Source organism: Chiloscyllium punctatum, chromosome 37, assembly GCF_047496795.1.
Source record: "Chiloscyllium punctatum isolate Juve2018m chromosome 37, sChiPun1.3, whole genome shotgun sequence".
NCBI lineage: Eukaryota > Metazoa > Chordata > Chondrichthyes > Orectolobiformes > Hemiscylliidae > Chiloscyllium > Chiloscyllium punctatum.
In genome coordinates, this window is record NC_092775.1 from 68,261,039 (window position 1) to 68,283,390 (window position 22,352).

At 40.0% G+C, this 22,352-nt stretch overlaps 1 protein-coding gene across 2 annotated transcripts in view; it reads right to left on the reverse strand.

Annotated features, from left to right (window-relative positions):
- Positions 1 to 5,664: 5,664 nt before the first annotated feature.
- Positions 5,665 to 22,352, reverse strand: part of ccndbp1 (cyclin D-type binding-protein 1) — a 32,486-nt gene continuing 15,798 nt past the window's right edge. Inside the window, exons 8-11 of one of the 2 annotated variants that reach the window (XM_072556971.1) lie at positions 18,940 to 19,190; positions 18,255 to 18,315; positions 17,271 to 17,317; positions 5,665 to 6,362 (exon numbers count right to left, since the gene is read on the reverse strand). In XM_072556971.1, coding sequence (XP_072413072.1) covers positions 6,254 to 6,362; positions 17,271 to 17,317; positions 18,255 to 18,315; positions 18,940 to 19,190 — 468 coding nt within the window. In that variant the 3' untranslated portion in view covers positions 5,665 to 6,253. The remainder of the gene's footprint in view (positions 6,363 to 17,270; positions 17,318 to 18,254; positions 18,316 to 18,939; positions 19,191 to 22,352) is intronic. The other variant, XM_072556973.1, reaches the window with a different exon arrangement.

A 22,352-nucleotide genomic window follows, 5' to 3' on the forward strand; every position in this document is an offset into this window, starting at 1 on the left:
AACATTATAGCTTCATCTATAATCACAAAGTCCAACTGAGGCTGAAAACATGCAACAGTTTCGCGAACGGGTTCCAGCTATTTTGCCATCATGCGCAGTAACCAGAGCAGCAAAATCCATCATCACAGATTGCAATAATACAGCACTTCACCTGATGAAGGAGCTGCATTCGGAAAGCTTGCGATTTCAAATAAACCTAGTGTCGTGTGACCTCTGAATAATATAAAAGCAAATGTTAGGAGAGCTGAAACTCTGTTTACGAATGAGGACAGTTCAAACAAAATGTTTGGCATAACTTTGGTAATTGAGACTCAGGAATCAGATTCAGAGTTAAGTAAATTAGCACAGACAGTTCACACTAAAACTGAAGAGTTTCAGAGTATTATTATATTAGAAACAGTTCTGATAAAGAAGTGGAGACATCTTTACAGACCTGTGAGTGAAGAATGGATAGTTGCTCATCAGATAATGGTGCTGCCTGGATATTGTGACGAAATATTGCAAATAGCACAGGAAATTCCTATGGCAAGATATATACAAATAAAGAAAATGCAGGCATCAATAAACAGATATTTTACATGGCCAGGACTTCATAAAGGTGCAAAGTGGTTCCGTAAAATGTGTCATATATGTCAGATCGTACAAAAAACATCAATTAAACCAGCAACTTTGGTATTTTTAGCAACTTTGAAGAACCTTTCAGTTGAGTGTTAGTGGATTGTGTAGGACTTGGTAATGATTTGGATGAGGGAACCGGGGGCATTCTAGCGAAGTTTGCCGATGATACAAAGTTAGGTAGACAGGCAGGTAGTACTGAGGAAGTGGGGAGGCTACAGAAGGATCTAGACAGGTTGGGAGAGTGGTCCAGGAAATGGCTGATGGAATTTAACGTGAGCAAGTGCGAGGTCTTGCACTTTGGCAAAAAGAATATAGGAATGGACTACTTTCTAAATGGTGAGAAACTTAATAAAGCCAAAGCACAAAGGGATCTGGGAGTGCTAGTCGAGGATTCTCTAAAGGTAAACATGCAGGTTGAGTCTGTGATTAAGAAAGCGAATGCAATGTTGTCTCTTATCTCAAGAGGGTTGGAATATAAAAGCAGAGATGTACTACTAAGACTTTATAAAGCTCTGGTTAGGCCCCATTTGGAGTACTGTGTCCAGTTTTGGTCCCCACACCTCAGGAAGGACATACTGGCACTGGAACGTGTCCAGCGGAGATTCACACGGATGATCCCTGGAATGACAGGTCTAGCATATGAGGAACGGCTGAGGATACTGGGGTTGTATTCGTTGGAGTTTAGAAGATTAAGGGGAGATCTAATAGAGACGTACAAAATAATACATGGCTTTGAAAAGGTGGATGCTAGAAAATTGTTTCTGTTAGGCGAGGAGACTAGGACCCGTGGACACAGCCTTAGAATTAGAGGGGGTCATTTCAGAACGGAAATGCGGAGACATTTCTTCAGCCAGAGAGTGGTGGGCCTGTGGAATTCATTGCCACGGAGTGCAGTGGAAGCCGGGACGCTAAATGTCTTCAAGGCCGAGATTGATAGGTTCTTGTTGTCTAGAGGAATTAAGGGCTACGGGGAGAACGCTGGCAAGTGGAGCTGAAATGCGCATCAGCCATGATTGAATGGCGGAGTGGACTCGATGGGCCGAATGGCCTTACTTCCACTCCTATGTCTTATGGTCTTATGGTCTTATGGACCATAACTGAAAACTGCAATGTCCTTACAATTATGAATATTCCAATCCTATTTTCAGAAGCCATTCCTTTAAGGACAACTAAAGTTAGGATATTGGCAGAAAGTTTAACTGTTTTTCTTTATTCATTATGGGCCATCAGTTGAGGTACAATCTGATCTGGGTTCAAACTTTAAGTCCAAAGTTTGAGAACATCATTAGCATTTTGGGCATAAAACGATGACATTAACTTTATCAATCAGGAAATACAGGGAGCTGTGGACAGGTACCATAAGAATCTCAAAACCATGATTTAGAAATAGTCACAAATACACAAGATCTGGAAAAAGGAATAGTTTTTTTTTGCTATATTCTACCAGAGTTTTTCCAAATACATCTACTAGGTTTAGTCCATTTGAATTCGATTATCAGATTGTAGAAAGTATCGGTTGTATCACATTAACATATTGAAAAGATTTCATCATAGGGAAGAGAATAAGGAGACATTAGACTGTCAAGTGGTAAGAGCACTTGAAGACAACAGAGAAGAGTTAGCAGTCATGAGACTAAAGGTCCATTAAGATTGATTAAGAAGTTCTTGAACCAAAAAGATGAATCCTCAATGTTGGACTACGTGCTCATGTTTATAGAAAGACCCACAGGAGCACGTAGGGTAGCACTGGAACATTTGAAAATTCCACAGGACAGAATAAAAGAATAGGCAGATATGCATTCAGCAGCTAGAATGTTTCAAGTGGGAGATAAACCACTGGTACTGTTGCCTTTGCAAGGTGTTAGTCATTTCTTCTAGAACGCAATAGTTATATTCCTGTGCGACACCATGCTGTACAAAAAAATCGCACAATACAAACACTTAAAGTGTTGATGATGTAATTGCATTATAGCCAACACATACTTTAAATGTTCGTGTTTTAGAAACAGCATTCCCTATTTACCCAATCACATTACCGCTCATTTGTGTTAATAAAAGGCACGTCATAGCAGAACTGACTGTACTGCTGAACTTTGCTTTCAGAGATCTACATAAAGCCGTTGAGAGGGCTTGTAATATAACTTATCTGGTAAATACACCAGATCGTAGGAAGAATCAGTTATGTCACATTAACATGTTGAAAAGGTTTCATCGTAGAGGAGAGAATAAGGAGACATAAGACTGTCAAGTGGTAAGCCTACTTAAAGATGACAGAGATAAGCATTGTGGAAGGACGACAATTAGGCAGTTCTCAAAACAAACCTCCTACATTTTGACTAGCTAACATATAAACATTGAGTCAATTAGACTCTATGTTCTCATATTTATGGAAAGAAAAATGGGAGGATCTTGTAAGACTGAGGTGGTAAAAGATGATAGAACATAGAGCACAGAACAGTACAGCACAGCACACAAACAGATGCTAAATGCAAACTTAAACTTTGCTGATATATCTACTCCTACCACTTCCCCTTACAGCACATTGCACCTGACCAAACTATGTATAAAAAAGTTTCCTCATGCAGCTCCCTTAAACTTTTCCCTTCTCAAATTAAACCAATGCCTCTAACATGTCATTTCCAGCCTGTGAAAAAAAGACTGACTACGGGTGGAATTAATGAACTAATTCCAGTTGTTTTAAATTCCTTTGCTTAAGAACCTTATTCACACCTTATCATGCCACTTGATCATGGCTTCAATTCATTGAAATGATTCATCTGCATAAGATCATAAAATCACAGAATGAAACAGATCAGGAAACTAATTAGCTTAATTTGTGTCCAGCTCCATGAAAGATAGCCATTTAGTTTCACTCACACTCATTCACCAGAGTCCTGAATGAGATTCACTGGAAGTACTTAGTATATATACATATACTTGCAGAGAAATTATTTCAGGTCTCTGACAAATGACTATGAGAGTGGAATTAAATGGCGATCTCGCTGTAGAGATACATGTGTGTATATTAGCTAAACATGATGTAGATGTAAGGTAAAAACAATGACTGCAGATGCTGAAAACCAAATACTGGATTAGTGGTGCTGGAAGAGCACAGCAGTTCAGGCAGCATCCAACGAGTAGCGAAATCGATGTTTCGGGCAAAAGCCCTCTCTCCACGCTTCAGGCTCACTGCTTTTATTCCTGATGAAGGGCTTTTGCCCGAAACGTCGATTTCGCTGCTCGTTGGATGATGTAGATGTAGGCGAGTCAGGACCAATAAAACGGTATCCTTATTAATTGGGTCTTTTGGCTAAGGTCAGTTCAAGGTAACAATAGCACCACTTGGCAGCAGGTTTGATGAAAACCTTAGGGTTACACATGGGAGAACAGCGCAAGTTCCAAAGGAAATAAAATAGAGTGAACAGTGGGCACAAGCAAGGGCCCTTGACCAAAGTCATTCCATTTCCTTCTTACTCCTTCCTCTCCCTTCAGTGTTGTTTCTCTTCATCCTCATCTTCCACTTCACCAGCCTTTATGTGCAACACATCACCCATCATCTCTCCTCTCAGTACTCTGGAGGGACCATTCCCTCACTGATACGGTAGTCGTCTCCTTAGTCACCCTCAACAGAGCCTCCCTTTCTGGCAGAACCTTTCCACAAATGCAAGAAGTTGCAAACACCTGCTCTTTTATGACCTTCCTTCTCATTATCCAAGGCTCCATTCTTCAGGCAAAGCAGCAAATTACTTATACTTGTTTTACTTTAACTGTGGTGACTGGTCACATGCTGTCTTCTCTATATTAGTAAGATAAACACAGATTGAGTGATCACTCATAGGTATTGCCATTCTGTTTATCAGTATGATTCCTATCTTTTAGTTGCTTATCATTTTCATTCTTCACCTCACTCTCATTGAACACGATAGTCCAAGGTCAGAAAAGCAATAAAGCCCAATATAGGTTGGGGGGGGGGGTGCGGGGGGAGTGCATTTTGTATTTCTCATTAGGTGCTGTACAGATGTCAGTTGTTCACAATTCTGCTATTCACACCTCTAATTATTTTGTTTCTTCTCCCAGTATCACTGCTCTAGCACTATATTATCCATTCTTTTGCCATTTATGCTCACCAGTCTTCCAAACATATCTCAGTCCATTTTTCTTCTTACTCTTCTCCATTTCACCAGCTTAAAACCAAATACATTTCTAACTTTATCCAATTCTGATAAAAAGGTAAAATGATCTGAACATCATTTCTCTCTCCAAGATGCTGTGTGACGAGTTAAATATTAAGCATTTGGCTTGACTTCCAGATTTCCTATATTTGCAGTACTTTTACTTTTGTAATGTCATTTATCTGATTTTGCTGACAATAATTAAGATCAGTCATTGCTGATATGCCTGGCTTGATTTTGTAAAGGTAAAATGGGACTCGACTAAGGGAATGAGAGTTCTCCAGATAGATTTATGATCTGTTTTAATATACTTTAACAGGCAATTTCTGGTCTGAATTACCTAGAATTGGACTAGATTGGAGATGTTTAACATCATGCTCATAAAACAAATAGTTTTCTCTACAGATGAAAGTTACAACTCATTTCATCCTAAGTAAAATTGCTACTGATTATAGAAGTAAGACAAAGGTTATAAAGTCATCAGATTCATTGGCTGGTTGTACAAATGGGAAAAGTGAGGCAACAGTTTACTGTTCAGTGAGTTCTACTAGAACAGGATTGGGAGGGGTTGGGAGCGAGGGGGGAAGGAGTGTGTTAGCAAAGGCTAGGGATCAAAGATGCCTGCCAGCAAAGCACAGAAATGCAGGAGTATCAACCAGGACTGTTAAAGCATACAAATGATGGGATGCTTCTAACGTGACACCTGAAAGAACAGCATTAGGGCCCAACTTCAAACTTACAATGACCTATTGATCGATGAATTGTTCGTAACCAACCAAATAATAGACCTGAACTAGAATTCAAGGTTAAAGGAGCCAACTTGCATCTGATATGAAATATGTGCCAGTTATTTTACAAAAGACACCAGAACAAATTATTAATAAAGAGCAGAATGACTTTATTGAACTCAAAACAAGCAAAAAAATTGCCTTTGACACAAACACCATTTCACTTGAAGAGTTTTTAGGTATCTCAAGTGCCATAATTTACTTCATATGCACAAAGAGTAATCAAAATTAATACCAACTTGCATTCAATTATTCCTTATTCTTTGTAATAAATGTACATGTAATGAAAGCTGGGCTAAGAGTGTTAAACATATTTCATAAGCAACTTTTAGCTTAACAGGGAGATTTCTATTCCAATGGAAGGAAAACTATCATAGGCCACAACTATTCCCAAAAACAAAAGCCATCCAATTTGATGGTGAAATGTTGCTGCAATTTTCAAACATGAGTGCTGAAATCCACACAAGTACATCAGTAAGTCAGGAGACCAGTGTGTCTTGAAGGAAAGGAATAGTGAACAGCTTTGATAATACATGTTCACCTAGAGAAATTGTAGGCTTATATATAGAAACACTCACTCATTTGCTAAAATGTTTACAACTATTTTTATTCAATGCTGTGTGCTTCTTAAATGTTCTATAGTTGATGATTTCGCCAAACAACACTATAGAAAACTTATGTACTGCTTTGTGTTAAATTCTTGACTTTATCCATATTGTGCTCAATTGCTCCACTTAGAAATTGCAACCAGCTGTTCTCAGATTCAGGGCACATGTGACTAGATCTAAACAAAGAAAAAAACAGCACTTGAAATGGCAGTATTATACAGTGCAGAAAAACAGTATGCAGACTGCTTATTTTGTCAGTTCCAAAAACGACAATTAAAACAGTTTGATAATTACATTGTAGAAACACATTAATGATGAATACTTAACATTTTCAAGTCAAAAGTAATTTATAGTACTGCCATTTGGTGTTTTTATACTGAAGCTATTCATCCCAGATTTAGTTCTTTCTTAGAAATCCAATTCTTCAGCTCTGAGTAGAGTTCTGCATGCAAGTGGCTACATATGGATACACAGAGCTTCTCACAGAATAACTTACAGACAGAATAACACACAAGACAGAATCTATGCTGTAACAACTTAAAATGATTAGATTAGATTACTTACAGTGTGGAAACAGGCCCTTCGGCCCAACAAGTCCACACCGCCCCGCCGAAGCGCAACCCACCCATACCCCTACATCTACCCCTTACCTAACACTACGGGCAATTTAACATGGCCAATTCACCTGACCTGCACATCTTTGGACTGTGGGAGGAAACCGGAGCACCCGGAGGAAACCCACGCAGACACGGGGAGAATGTGCAAACTCCACACAGTCAGTTGCTTGAAGCGGGAATTGAACCCAGGTCTCTGGCGCTGTGAGGCAGCAGCGCTAACCACTGTGCCACCGTGCCGCCCTAATTGCAGTTTGATTCATAGTCTACAGGATATTTATAAGTATCTTTCATTCCTGGCTTAACATTACATTCACTGTCAAGAAATGGATGAAGGGACACTTGGTTATGCAAATACATGAAGAAGGGCACACAATATAATTATCAAATAGTAATATGACACTTTTTAAGGCTTCTTAGGTTTAATATTTGAGAATTATGCGTTCAGTACAATAGAAGCATAAACTTTTTTCCGTAATAACTATGAAGATATGCTGTCTTGCATTTGAGATTCTTATCCATTTGAGGAAATCATTACCTCAGCGATTTCAAATTTTCCTGCTCCGAGCTGTTTTTTGTTGACATTTCAAAAACTGTTCTCTCTTTGCTGCCTGCCTTCCCCTCTTGCAGTCGCCACCTCCCCTTTCTGGCAGCCTGTCACCACTTTATCAGCCCCCCCTTAATCCCCTATTGTTTGCAGCCTCCCATTTCCCCCCTCCAATTTCCACACACATTCTTGTGGCCCTCCCCTTGCAGCTTTCTCACACTTTTCTGCAGGCTCCACCCCCCCTTCACCCTCACATACAGCCCCCTTCACCCAAACATTCTACTTGCTACCTCTCTTACCTTCCAACACCCTTGCAGCCTCTCCCTCTCTCGTCTGCTGCAAGAGCATGAAGATATTTCCACTTCTCCCAAAATCCACTTGAATCCTTCCTCACCTCTTGCTCTTCCATCAATTTTTGTTTTAATTTCAAATTGCCAGAATCTGTCCTGCTTTGTTTTGTATTCATACTTTACCTAATCAGCCTTCTCTACTGCACCAAAGTAGGTGAAACAGCACAGCAGTGAGCTAAAACATGTGGACTGTCAGTGCATACTTCCCCACATCTCCAACTCCCCCAAAGTAAATTAACATACTTCTGACCTTATCAAGAATTTCAATCGTCATTAGGAACTACATAATTCAGGATGAAACAAGAGAGACCTCATAACCTTTCATTGTTTGATATGGTGTGTTATCTCTACACTTTTTTTATATTTAATGCTTCTCATCATGTATGTGTTAAGCAGACTACAGGCTGAAGAGCCCAAATCGCAAGATAAATTTTCTGGTCCCTGAAATTCTTTCATCTTCACTGTGCCTTTTTCACCCATTCTGGCTCTGCCACTACACTCTGGAACCCTAAACTATGCTACGTAGGGACAGAAGTAGGCTAATCTGCTCCTTGAGCTTCTTCCACCATTCAGAGACCATGGCTGCTCTGTGGCCTCACCTGCCTCTGGCTCATACAAAAGGAAAACCTCAGATTTGAAATGATTTAACAACAGAATGTTTTGTCCTTAATAGGTGAATTTCACAAATGTTGTGTATTTGAACCATTTCTAAGCTTATGTCATCTGGATTACCATTATTACAAGCAATTCATCTCCCCTCTTTCAAAAGCCCTGAAGATTCCCAATTCTTTGTACACATTTTTGCCTTTCTTTATCTCCCCATCTTGATGTCAAATACCATAGAAATTATTCGGAGATATTTCTTTAAAATATAATGAGCTCTGTAGAGCGAAGTATTGTGAATGCTCAAGATCTGCAGTGTTGGAAAGCATCCATACAAAGTCCTAGGGCAATCAGCACAGATTCCCCACAGCTTCTGACGCACCCAATGGGTATTCTCAGCACATTCTGTTCTCATTGTAGAAAGGTAACTTGTTGACCTGGAGGTTGTGAGATTACAAGCAAGACACTGGCAGACAGAAGAATTGGATCTTACCGTCAGAATTTAGGGATCTAGGATTTAGGTCAGAAAACAGCCAACTTTAAAGCTTTATAAATAAAGACATTAAGTACAAGACCAGGGACATTATTTTAAATTTGCATAAAACTCTGGTTCAGCTTCAACTGTAATATGGTTTCCAGGTCTAAGCATCAGGCTTTGGGAAGGATATGAAGGCGTTGTTGTGACGGCAGTAATGGCTGGGGTAAAGTGTAGTGGAGACATTTACAACAGCTGTTCCAGAGCTGAGGAACTTCAGTTAGATAGATAGATAGGACAATGTGTGAAGGATGCTGAAAAGAATGTTTCTAGTAAATCTCCTTTGAAACATTCAAAATTATGAGGTGTGGACAGTATAGCTAGCTGGTAGAAGGATAAAAAGTGGTAAGGCACAGTTTTAAAAGAAACTGTAAAGGGTGTAGTGGCAAAACCTCTTTACAAAGAGTGGTTAAGATCTGGAACATATTGCCTTACAGTGTGGTGGAGATAGGTTCAACTGGGGAATTCAAAAGGGCAACTAGTTCAGCATTTGAAAAGGAACATGTGCAGGGTTGAGGGGGGGGGGGAAGAGGGGGGGGGGGCGGAAGGGGAGTGGCACCAAGGAAGTGCCTCCTGCACAGAATACAAGCACGATAGGCTGAGCAAAAACATTCCTAGCAATTTAGAATACAATTGTCAGGTGAACACAAAGCAAACAGGATCTAATAAAGATGTGCACTGCATCTTTAAAATTCTGATTTTTTAAAATTAAGAACGATAACAATTTAGCTCACAAATTTCTTGATTGTCGTGTTCAAATACAGAAGACTTGAATGAACTGTTCACTTCAATACACCCCTTTTACATTTACAGGAACATCCTATTTATGATAATCTACATCTATGTGGGAATTCTCACAATATTTTCAAAGTGCATGGGAGGGAATGGTGACAGGAACTCAAACTGTTAACCAGCCAACATTTCATTCTGGAATCAAGGCATTCCATTTCATAGCACACCGAGAAAGGGAAGGGAGCTGTACAATTGGGACTGGCTGCCATTGAAGGGTACAAGGCCCAAGTGGAAAGTATAATTAGAGTGGTAAAAATGACAACAAATAAACACATGAACTAACACTGGTCACAATGAGAATTTTTTAAACTGTTTCAAGATTTGAAAAATTACAATTAGATTTCAGGTCACAGTGCTCAAGTGAAAACAAAAAGTTGTGTTATGACCCAAATGTTGGTATGCCTTCAAGAGACATGTTCATAATATAATTTCCACATCATATGGGCGGCACGGTGGCACAGTGGTTAGCACTGCTGCCTCACCGCACCAGAGACCCGGGTTCAATTCCCACCTCGGGCAATGGTCTGTGTGGAGTCCAAAGATGTGCAGGTTAGGTGAATTGGCCATGCCTAAAATTGCCCACATTGTTCAGTGTACGGAAATGGGTCTGGGTGGGTTGCTCTTCGGAGGGTTGGTGTGGACTTGTTGGGCCGAAGGGCCTGTTTCCACACAGTAAGTAATCTAATCTAATCATAGCATACAAACAGAAGACATAAATATCCCAGATCCATTTTCCTTTTAAAGCATGATACTCTATTGTGCGTCTGTTGTAGTTCATAGCTTAATATTAGCCATTGGCTATATTGACACTTGTGTGCCTAAAGAATGAGATGCTCGTACATAGCAGTTGGTTGTAATAAATGTCTGCTTGATTCTTCAATATCACGATGTCTATGCCAAATTTCTTATTTTAGCGGTGATAACATAAGCATCAGGTAAAAATACCCTGCTGGAGGCAAACTCATTCCACTAAAATAACAAAAGTTAATGATTAGATCATTTATTCTTGCAAACAGTCAGCGAGTATACAACAGGCCTAAAGTCCTCCGCTGTGCTTAATAATTTCTATGACAGAAAGACCCTAGCAATTTACGCCACTTACTAATTGTTACATGAACTGTACACAAAACAAGGTAAATGAGCTTGTAGCATAGATTGAAATTAGTGGGTACAATACTGGGGGCATCACAGATGTGGCAGCAAGGAGATCAAGGCTGAGAACTAAATATCCAAAGATATGCGCCCTATTCAAAGGGCAGGCGGATGGGCAGAGGGGTCAGGGATGCCTCGTTGGTAAGAAATGAAATTAAATCAATAGCAACAAGTAATGTAAGGTCAGAAAGTGAAGAATCTGTGTGGGTAGAGTGGAGGATCTGCAAAAAAGGACCCTGATGACAGTTACGTACAGGTATCCTAGCAGTAGTCAGAATGTGGAGAAGAAAATAAATTAGGAGCTAGAAAAGGCACTATTACAATAATCATGGGGGGACTGGCAGACAGAAAATCTGATTGGTAGCAGATTCCAAGAAAAGGAATTTGTGGAATGTCTGCAAGACTTTCTTTGGAGCAGCTTGGCGTAGAACCCACTAGAGAACATGCAATTCTACATTTGGTGACGTGTAATGAAGCAGACCTGATTAGGGAGCTTTAGGTGAACGAACTGCAAGGGGGCAGAGACCACAATGTGATAGTACTCACCCTGCAGTTTGAAAGGCAAGAGCTAGAATTGGATGTAACACTTTATATTTGAGTAGAGCTAACTACAAAGGCATGAGGGAGGAACTGGTCAGAGTAAAGTGAAAGGAAAGTTTAGCAGAGAAGATGGTGGAGCAACAATGGCAAGTGTTTCTATGGGTTATTCAGAGGCACAGCACAAATTTACACCAAGGAAAAAGAAATAAGGGAAGTCAGGAACAGCATAGAAATAAAAGGGCAAACAATGTTGTGAAGATTAGTGGGAAGCTTTTAAAAACCAGCTGAGGATAACTACAAAATGAATAAGAGGGGAGAAGATGAAATAATAAGTTAAGCTAGCTAGTCATACATATGAAGAATTCAAGAGTTTTTTTTGATTTATGAAAGGTAAGTGGAAGAACATTGGAACACTGGAAAACGTAGCTGGAGAAATGGTAATAGGAAGCAAAGAAATGGCAAAGGAACTGCATAGGTACTTTGCATCAGTCTTCATGGGGGAAGATACCAGTGGCATACCAGAACTTTAAGAGGATAGTGGTGAGTGTAGTGGCCATTATTAAGGAGGCAGTATTGGGGGAGTAAGGACAGGCCAGGAAACTATAGACTGATGAGCCTGACGTTGGTGGTGGGCAAGTTGTTGGAGAGAATCCTAAGGGACAGAATGTACATGTAATTGAAAAGCCAAGGACTGATTAGGGATAGTCAACATGGCTTTGTGCATGGGAAATCATGTCTCACAAACTTGGTTGAGTTTTTTTTGAAGAAGTAAAAAGAGGACTGATGAGGGCAGAGCAGTAGATGTAATCTATATGGATTTCAGTAAAGTGTTCGACAAGGTTCCCCATGGGAGACTGGTTAGCAAGGTTAGATCTCATGGAATACAGGGAGAACTCGCCATTTGAATACAGAACTGGCTCAAAGGTAGAAGACAGAGGGTGGTGGTGGACGGTTGTTTTTCAGACTGGAGACCTGTGACCAGTGGAGTGCCACAACGATCAGTGCTGGGTCCTCTACTTTTGGTCATTTATATAAATAATTTGGATGTATGCATAAGAGGTATAGTTAGTAAGTTTGCAGATGACACCAAAATTGGAGATGTAGTGAACAGCAAGCAAGGTTACCTCAGATTACAACAGGATCTTGATCAGATGGGCCAATGGGTCGAGAAGTAGTAGATGAAGTTTAATTCAGATAAATGTGAGGTGCTGCATTTTGGGAAATTAAAACTTAGCAGTACTTAGACACTTGATGGTAAGGTCCTAGGGAGTGTTGCTGAACAAAGTGACCTTGGAGTGCAGATTCATAACTCTTCGAAAGTGGAGTCGTAGGTAGATAGGATAGTGAAGGCAGCGTTTGGTATGCTTTCCTTTATTGGTCAGATTATGGAGTACAGGAGTTGGGAGGTCATGTTGCGGCTATACAGGACATTGGTTAGGCCACTGTGGGAATATTGCGTGCAATTCTGGTCTCCTTGTTGTGAAACTTGAAAAGGTTCAGAAAATATTTACAAGGATCTTGCCAGGGTTGAAGGATTTGAGTTACAGGGAGAGGCTGAACAGGCTGTGGCTGTGTTCCCTGGAGTGTCAGAGGCTGAGGGGTGACCTTACAGAAGTTTACAAAATTACGAGGGGCATGGATAGGATAAACAGACAAAGTCTTTTCCCTGGGGTGGGGGATTCCAGGACTAGAGGGCATAGGTTTAGAGTGAGGGGAGAAAGATACAAAAGGGACCTCAGGGGCAAGTTTTTCATGCAGAGGGTGGTACGTGTATGGAATGAGCTGCCAGAGGAAATGGTGGAGGCTGGTGCAATTGCAGCATTTAAAAGGCACTGGAATGGGTATATGAATAGGAAGGATTTGGAGGGATATGGGCCGGGTGCTGACAAGTAGGACTAGATTGGGTTAGGATATCTGATTGGCATGGGCAGTTTGAACCGAAAGGTCTGTTTCCTTGCTGTACATCTCTACGTCTATGTCTATGTCTGAAGATGGATAAATCCCCTGGACTGGATGGACTACATCTCAGAGTTCGGAAGGAGATAGTTGAGGAGATTTGGATATGTTGGCGTTGATTCTTTCAGAAACACTGGAGTCTGGAGAGGATCCCAAGAGGACTGGAAAATGGACAATGTTACACACCTGTTTAAAGGAGGGAGGCAGAAGATGGGAAATTATGGACCAGTTAGCTGGACCTCGGTCATTAGTAATATTTTAACATCCATTGCTAATGCTGAGATTGCAAAGTACTTGGAACTGCACAGTAAAAATGGGCTGAGTTAGCACAGCTTTGTCAGAGTTGCCATGTCTGATAAATCCAATAGAATTATTTGGAGTAACAAGCACAATAGGTAAAGGAGCCACTGGACATAACTTATTTAGATTTCCAGAAGACTTTGGCAAAGTGCCGTGCTGGAGGCCACTAAGTAAGCTAAGATCCCATGATGTTAGGGGCAAGGTACTGGCAGAAAGTAGAGAGTGGAGATAAAGTGGTCTTTTTTGGGATAGCAGCCAGTGACTAGGGGTTCTGCAGGGAGCAGTGTTGGGACTGCAACTATTCATGTTATACATTAAGGAACTAGATGAAGGAACTGAGGGCATGGTTGCTAAGTTTGCAAATGACACAAAGATAGGGCAGGGACAGGAAGTGCTGAGGAGGCAGGGAGGCTGCAAAAGGACTTCAACAGATTAGGACAGAGGGTAACGAAGTGGCAGATGAAAAGCAATGTGGGAAAGTGTGAGGGTTATGCACTTTGGTAGGAAGAAAAGAGGCAAAGACTATTTTCTAAATGGGAAAAAGCTTTGGGAATCTGAAGCACAAAGGGACTTAGTAGTCCTAGCTCAGGATTCTCTCAAGATTAACTTGCAGGCCCAATTGGCAGTTAGGAAGGCAAATGCAATGTTGGCATTCAATTTGAGGGGGCTACAATACAACTGCAGGGATGCTCTGCTGAAGCTTCACAAGGTTCTGATCAGACTGCATTTGGAATACTGCCAGCAATTTTGGACCCTGTATCTCAGGAAGGATAGGCTGGCTTTGGAGGGGCCAGAGAAGGTTCAAAAGAAATACAGGAAGAATTAAGTGCTTGCCATATGAGGAGCGATTGAGCGTTCTGGGTCTATACTAAATGGAGTTCAGAAGGATTGGGGCGGTGGTGGTGGTGGTGAATTCTCATTCAAACTTACAGAATACAGAGGGATCTGGACAAAGTGGACATGGAGAAGATGTTTCCAATAGTATGCGTGACTAGAATCGGGAGGGCACAGCTCAGGGTCAAGAGATGATTCTTTAGAACGGTTATCAGGAGGGATTTCTTCAGCCAGAGGGTGGTGACTCTGTGGAACTCATTACCACAGAAAGGCTGTGAAGGGCAAGTCATACAGTGTATTTAAGACAGAGACAGATGGGTTCTTGATTAGCATGGGGATCAAAGGTTACAGGGATATGGCAGGAGAATGAGGTTGAGAAACATATCAGACATGGGCCAAATGGCTCGATTCTGCTCCTATATCTTACAGTCCAACACATAACAAACATGATCATAAAAATGATGCATATCGCCCCAATTTAAAAAAAATGCTATGCTAAATGATATGAGGAAGTCCTAAGGATAGGTTAGCTTCACTTGCCCAAATAAGAGAGTCTCTACACTCAAAGAAAATAAATAAATTCATTAATTTGGAAATTTAAATATAGCTGAAGTGAGTAGGCATAACTGTGGAAATTGTTTTGGATAAGAAAGGGATAGTGGGTACTTTTAAAAATCATGTAAACAATAATGGAAGTTCAGAAAGATGTCGTCACAGCGATCATCAAAACAAAACAAAGTAAAATTCTTTTTGGCATTTTGGCCTTTAAAGCTAGGGCTAGAATATAAAGGAGAAATGTTTGCTACAACTGTATAAAGTCCTTACTGGATCACATTTGGAGCAGTGTGTAAAATTCTGCACATCACATCGGAGAAAAATTATACTAGCTTTGGAAGAAACCTAACAGAGAAACACTACCATGTTACCATGGTTCCAAGATTAGATAAATTCAATTTGTACTCTATGGAATATAGAGAATCAAATGGTGATTTGACTGGCTGGATAGAGACCAGCTTTTTTTCCTATTGACAGCGAGAATGTAGGTTACAAAAAGGCATAACTTTAAAATCAGGGCCAAAACCTTCAGGGAAGGGCTGGCAAACACAATTTTACTAACAGGTGGTTGAGTTACCAATCTCACGCCCACAGAAATAGTAAATTGTTGCTTAATCGGTAATTTGATCAAGCAAAAAAACAATCGAGACTCAGAACACCAAAAGTTATATGATTTGAGGTGACACTTTAATACTGGTGTTTAAGTTGTTAAAATATTGTCTGAAATTTCACAATATGCCAAACTAAATGGAGCTAGAATATAAAATAATGATCATTCATTTCAACAAATGGTGGAGAAAGCCTAAGGTACTGATCAGTCACATTTCCCTTTCAAATCAATAGGAGGGTGTTAGGATTTAGACAAGTGACACTGTCGCCACCTAGTGACAGACAGTGCACAATTGAACAGACGAATGCTGTAAGGTAAAAACAATAACTGCAGATGCTGGAAACCAAATACTGGATTAGTGGTGCTGGAAGAGCACAGCAGTTCAGGCAGCAACCAACGAGCAGCGAAATCAACGTTTCGGGCAAAAGCCCTTCATCAGGAATAAAGGCAGTGAGCCTGAAGCGTGTAGAGATAAGCTAGAGGAGGGTGGGGGTAGGGAGAGAGTAGCATAGAGTACAATGGGTGAGTGGGGGAGGAGATGAAGGTGATAGGTCAAGGAGGAGAGGGTGGAGTGGATAGGTGGAGTCTGTGTGGGATGAGTTGGTTACGGAGGCATGCACTGAGGAATCAAATGTGGCTGTGGTACCGAGTTTGTTTCACGACATGGTTGAAGAGCTTCAGAGCAGAGGAAATGACCTGGGAGTTGCAGTGGGAGAGGGACTCCCTGAGATTCTTGGAGAGAGAAGAGGAAAACTTCTTCAAGGCAGGCATCCTTGCGAGAGGATTCGCAGTAGGGTTAAAATCAACAAGGTAAAAACAATAACTGCAGATGCTGGAAACCAAACACTGGATTAGTGGTGCTGGAAGAGCACAGCAGTTCAGGCAGCATCCAACGAGCAGCAAAATCGACGTTTCGGGCAAAAGCCTGCCTATTCCAGAACTCGAAGTGGTCACTCTTAAACTAAGTTCTTCCATTTAAAACAGAGAAGACAAGGTCTTGTTCTGCTCTGAGGGTCACAAGTCTTTGGAACTTTCTACTTCACAGACTGAAGGAGATGGGATCATTTGAATACTTTTAAGGCAGAGGTAGACAATTTCTTGACTAACGGATGAGTCTAAAGTTATGGGAGGAGGAGAATGTGGAGTTTAGACTACAATCAATTCAGCAACAATCTTACTGAATAGCAGAGCAGGACAGAGGGAACAAATGGTTCACTTCTGCTCCTAATTCATATGTTCATACATACATAGAAAGCATTTAATTTTATCTTTACACTTTGCATTCGATCTCTATCCCTTGCAAAGATGTAGAGTGATTTGAGTATGGAATGAACAGCCTAAGGAAGGGGCGGATGCAGATATAGTTACAACATTAAAAGACAACATTTCACTAAGTACATGAATAGGAAAGGCTTGGAGGGATATGGGCCAAATACAGACAGATGGGACTAGTTTAGTTTGGGAACATAGTCAGCATGAACTCGTTGGACCGACAGGTCTGTTTCCAATGCTGTGTGACTGTTTAGAGCATCGCTCATGTTTGAAGGCAAATGTGAAAGTGCGATAGATAGTCTTCAGATATTAAAAGAAAAATATACAGTATGCACACTGCAATGTGTTTAGAAATAAAAATTAAAAACCAAGAAATGCCAAGAAGAAAATATTTTAGGTTTTCTCAGCAGATCATTTAACTCACTTGGTTATTTCCAGAACTTTGTTCAAGACCATAGCAACATTTGCAGCCTGAAACACAATAATACTTTAATTATTTCAAAATAATTCAGATAAGAACATTTTGACAATATTCAAATAGTAAATCTGTGACTTTCTACTGGTGAGCAGAAGTGATCAAATATATCACGCACAGTAATTGTGGCCAACACATGGCAGTTTGAAAGTTCTCTTAGGGGTCTACAGGCCAGAAGAAAATAGCAGAAATCAAAAAAATTAGTTGATCACAACTTTCGCTTCAAGGAAAAACTGAAGAAGTCAACCTGTCTGATCGAGTCAGTGGCCTTTGCACCGAACATTTTGTTTTAATGACGCTTGGATGTCTAACACATGGATAAAAAGTTGAGCTGGAAAAAGCACAACAGGTCAAGCAGCATCAGAGGAGAAGGGGAGTCAATGATTCAGGTCAGAACCTTACACATGGCTATTTATCAAGATATGCTACAACAAAATGCTGCTTAAATCAGTTCATCAGCATTCCTTCCTATCTATATAGTGCCATGCCTAAAATTTCCAGAGTTCACTTCCAGGTAACCCCGGCAGTGATTTAGTAGAGACAAACCACTTTTTCAAAAAAGAGAAATACTGAAAAAAAGACAGATGGTGGGTGACAGAGGCCAACCTGTGCATTTGTTAGTAGGCACACAGCATATTGCCTCATTGTCTAGAATTGACCTAATTAAAGAAACAAGAAATAAACAGATTCCACCACAAATCTATTTGTACACTCAATGAGGTACGAGGGAATAAGTTGAGGACAAAAACATTCTAATTTTGTATTTCTGTACAAATCTGCACTGAGCACTCCTGGAATCAAGTTCCATCGTACCATTAAACAAAATACAAAAGAAACAAACAGTGCCATTTTGCCATTCCTACATTCTGCTTGAATCAAGACAAGCATAGTACAGTGCAACACTGCTGAATGCTTTTCAAGGCAAATACTCACATTTGTTCGCACAGTCAGGTAGTCCATTGGAGGGTAAAGACTCAAGACCAATTCATCAACACTAGAAGAGGTAAGCAATACATTTACCAACAACGCCTATAAACCTATCATGGCTTGTAAGGTTAGTACAGTATTCAAGTCAGGCAAGATTAATACAATGAATCCCTTGTCTACAAATGCATATTTACAGAAACATAATGTGTAAAATTTATTAGGAATCCATTAAAAAGAACTTTTATTTTTGTAGTGTCCAAAGCAATTTATGGATGAAATAGTATTTTTGAACTGTAATAAATGTTATTCCAGCAAATGTGTCAGCTAATTTGCAAACCACATTGAACTAAATGATCGATAACCACTTTTGGCCATGTTATTTTAGGAATGATGTTGGGCATGGCAACCCAAGAAATCTCCTTACACTTTCTCAAATAATGTCATGGGATCTTGTCCACTATCAGAGTCACTGATTTAACATCTCCCACCAAAGGTGGCAGCTCGGATAATGTAGATCCCTATTGCCTAATGATAGCTCAAGCTGGAATTGTTCACACGAGCTAATATTTGATTAAAAGGAAAATAAAACTCAAGTTCAAACCCAACCCAACCCAACCATATTTGCCTATCCCACAGATGTAGAAGATCTGTCACAGACAGGTTTGCATTTTATAGTAATACCACAACTTACCTGGGGCTAATTTCACTGGTAATGTCACCCAAATCATCCAACTGCGTTATGTGTTGTAAGTTGTTTACCTTCCCATGAGTTTTCATTGCTCCAGAGACCTTTTTCAAACAGGCTTTGGCTGCTTTTACTAGTCCCAAGCAAGGAGCTATGATTTGCTTGTCCGCTTCTGACCAGTAAGTGTCCCGATTTTCTCGAGAATCTGCATCATCAAAAATGTCACTGAATGGATCGGGATTGTCTGCGTTCTGAGCCTGCCAAATACATGCAACTTATTATTACACAGCTTCGAGAGAATTTATTTACCACTATCTTTAAACGGCTCAGTATAGTCAGCTCTTACAAATATCAGGTCAGTCTTAGACAGTGCCTCTGTTCCAGCATTGAAAGCTTAAATTTAACTTCTTTAGAAGTCAATCACTGGACCTAAAACATTGACTCTGATTTCTTTCCGCAGATACTGTCAAAGTTTGAGATTTTCCAGAAATGTATTTTTGTTTCAAACTTCCAGCATCCAGTTCATGGTTTTCAACGACATGCTTGGATCAACCATTTTTGATATGGAATATGTCCCTCAAATTACCACTTCTGGTGACAGGCTAATCAGACACAAACAAGTTTTTTTGTCTGCCTCAGACATCACTAGGCGTGAGAAAAGAAGAGGAAAGTTGTTTTCCTAACCTCTGGTCTTTGTACTTCTGGTTCAAGTCCTTATTGGCTGATTTTAGCTGAAAGTGATCATCATTTTAGATGCCACTTTTTCATTCAGTTAGTTTGTAACGAGAAGAAAACACACTGACAAGCCTTTTAATTATTACCAAGTTTCCATTTTTCTACCTCTCTCTAATCTCCGATTATACAATAAGCAAAGGCTCAGTAAAGAATGTGCAGTGATGTGGCACAATTGGAAAAGTTTTCAAGACATCTGAATGTACATATGAAAAATAAAACTGAAGCATTGAGAGATTAAATAAGAACAGAAAATGCCAGAATATTCAGCTGCTCATGTACTATTTGCAACCACTACCTTTCATGAGAACAGTGATCTACATTTCCACCAAGTGGTCAAAATGGGAAGCACAGTGTTCAATTTTTTTTTTGGTCAAACTATTTAAGAACATATTGATTTGCTTTCCACATTTTTTCATAAAAATGATAGCAGCTAATTTGCCCCACTTCAGATGCCACAGAACCGCTCTAACCAATGTGAACACCTTGCCCAATGTCGTACATGTGACAAATAAAAACAGAAAATGCTGGAAGTACTCAGGCAACATGTGTGGCAAGAAAAATATTCTAATCAATGACCTTTCATCAGAAAGAAGAGAAGTTGGAAATATGATAGACTTGAAGTAAATGGAAAATAGGGAACCTGGGTAAAGAACAAATGGGAAAATGTGTGATAAGGTGATAGAATCAGATCACCAAACCATACTTAACTGCATTTTCACATTTGGATCGTCAAAGAAAATATTTAAAATGGAATCCCCATTTAAACAAGTTACTTTTTTAAAGCACTTTTATTAGTATTTTGGTAATTTTTGTTTAAAAAGGTGCACTGCGCTCTGTGCTATTTTGGATGAAGTTTCCTACCCCACAATGTGAACTGTGAAGATGATTGCAACAAACTGGTAAATTAAGAAACTGTAGTCACATGCAATTTCACACAAATTAATGGAAAGAATGAGCAACAATAACATCACCAAAATCATGTAGTTTTAAAGAGAATGCAAAGACAAAGCTACTTGAACAGAGAGGATGAGTTGAGACAGTTACATAGCTTTTGACAGATTATGCAAGGAGAAACTGATTCAGTGGGCTGAAGGGTCAGTAATTAGAGGACACATTTTTGAAGGCAAAAGAGCCAGAGGTACAATGTGCAGATACTTCATTCCAAAGCACGGTTTGATTTGAAGCGAAGTCCTAGCTTCAATAGTGACTTACAAAGGGAATTTGTTAATCATTAGAAGAGACGAGTACAAACCAAAAGGAAAAGGGCAGGGATACAGGGACAGGGCAGGGACTAATTGAGAGCTTTATTCAGAACCAATACAGACAGATTAGCATCTAAATATATTTCCAAATTTGCAGATGGTACAAAACTAAGCAGCATTCTGTGTTGTGAAGAGGATGTAAACAGCGTTAGGAAGATTTGGACACGCTTAATCAGTGGGCAAGAACATGGCAGATAGAAGATAATATAGAAAAATGTAAGGTCATCCACATTCTTTTGGATGAGCACATGTAACATATACCTTGAATGGCAAGAGGTTGGAAACTGCAGATGTTAAAAGAGACCAGAGTGTCTTTATGAATAGGAAAGTGAAAGCTAACATGCAGGTGCAGCAAGCTATTAGGAAAGCTAATGGAACGTTAGCCTTTAATTCAAGAGGATTGGAGTACAGGAGCAGTGAAACCTTGCTTCAATTGCATAGGAGCTTGGTCAGATCATAGCTGGAGTATTGTAGGCAACTCGGTCTCTATGTAAGAGAGGGTGTCACAGCCATAGAAAGAATACAAAGGAAATTCACCAGATTTTTTCCCAGGATGGTGAGTGCTGTCCTATGAAGACAGATGAGGACAACTGAGCCTGTAATCTTTGGAGTTTCCAAGAATGAGAGGTGATCGCATTGAAATCTACCAAATATTTAACAAGATAGAAAATGTAGGTGAGGTTTCCCCATGTGGGGTGTCAATAACTAGGAGCCACGAGTTAAACATAAGGCAGGTGTCATTCAGGAGCAGGTTGCGAGAGGGTTAGTAAGTTTTGGAATTCTGTCCATTGGGCTGTGGAAACTTATTTGAGCATGGTTAAGTGAATAGTTCATTGATTTTTGATAACAAATGGTGTAAAGTATTGTGTGGACAATGTGGATTAAAGACTTTGGCATATTCAATCCATGATGATCACATTAAATGGCACAGCAGGTTTGAGGGGCTGAAAGATCTCATCCTCCTTCCTAAAGGATTGTATGCTCTCTGCATTCTGTATTACTCAATGAAATTAAAATATTATAGAGACACTTTAAAGTTACAACATGGACACAGCTATTCAGCTCAACTGGTCCAAGTCAGCAGTTACCTACATCTCCTTCTAATGTTTTGTTCGGTTATATTGAAAAACAACCATTTTTTCTAGGACTTAATTAGTTATTCATTCTTGACATGTTCAAATCAAATCAGCATTGCAACCATTGTACAATTTTTCTAATAGAACAGAATCCAATACTGCACAGATAAAGCTCCTAAAATTTCACAGACACATTAAGTTAATTTAGATTACTTACAGTGTGGAAACAGGCCCTTCGGCCCAACAAGTCCACACCACCCCGCCGAAGCGCAACCCACCCATACCCCTACATCTACCCCTTACCTAACATTACGGACAATTTAGCGTGGCCAATTCACCTGACCTG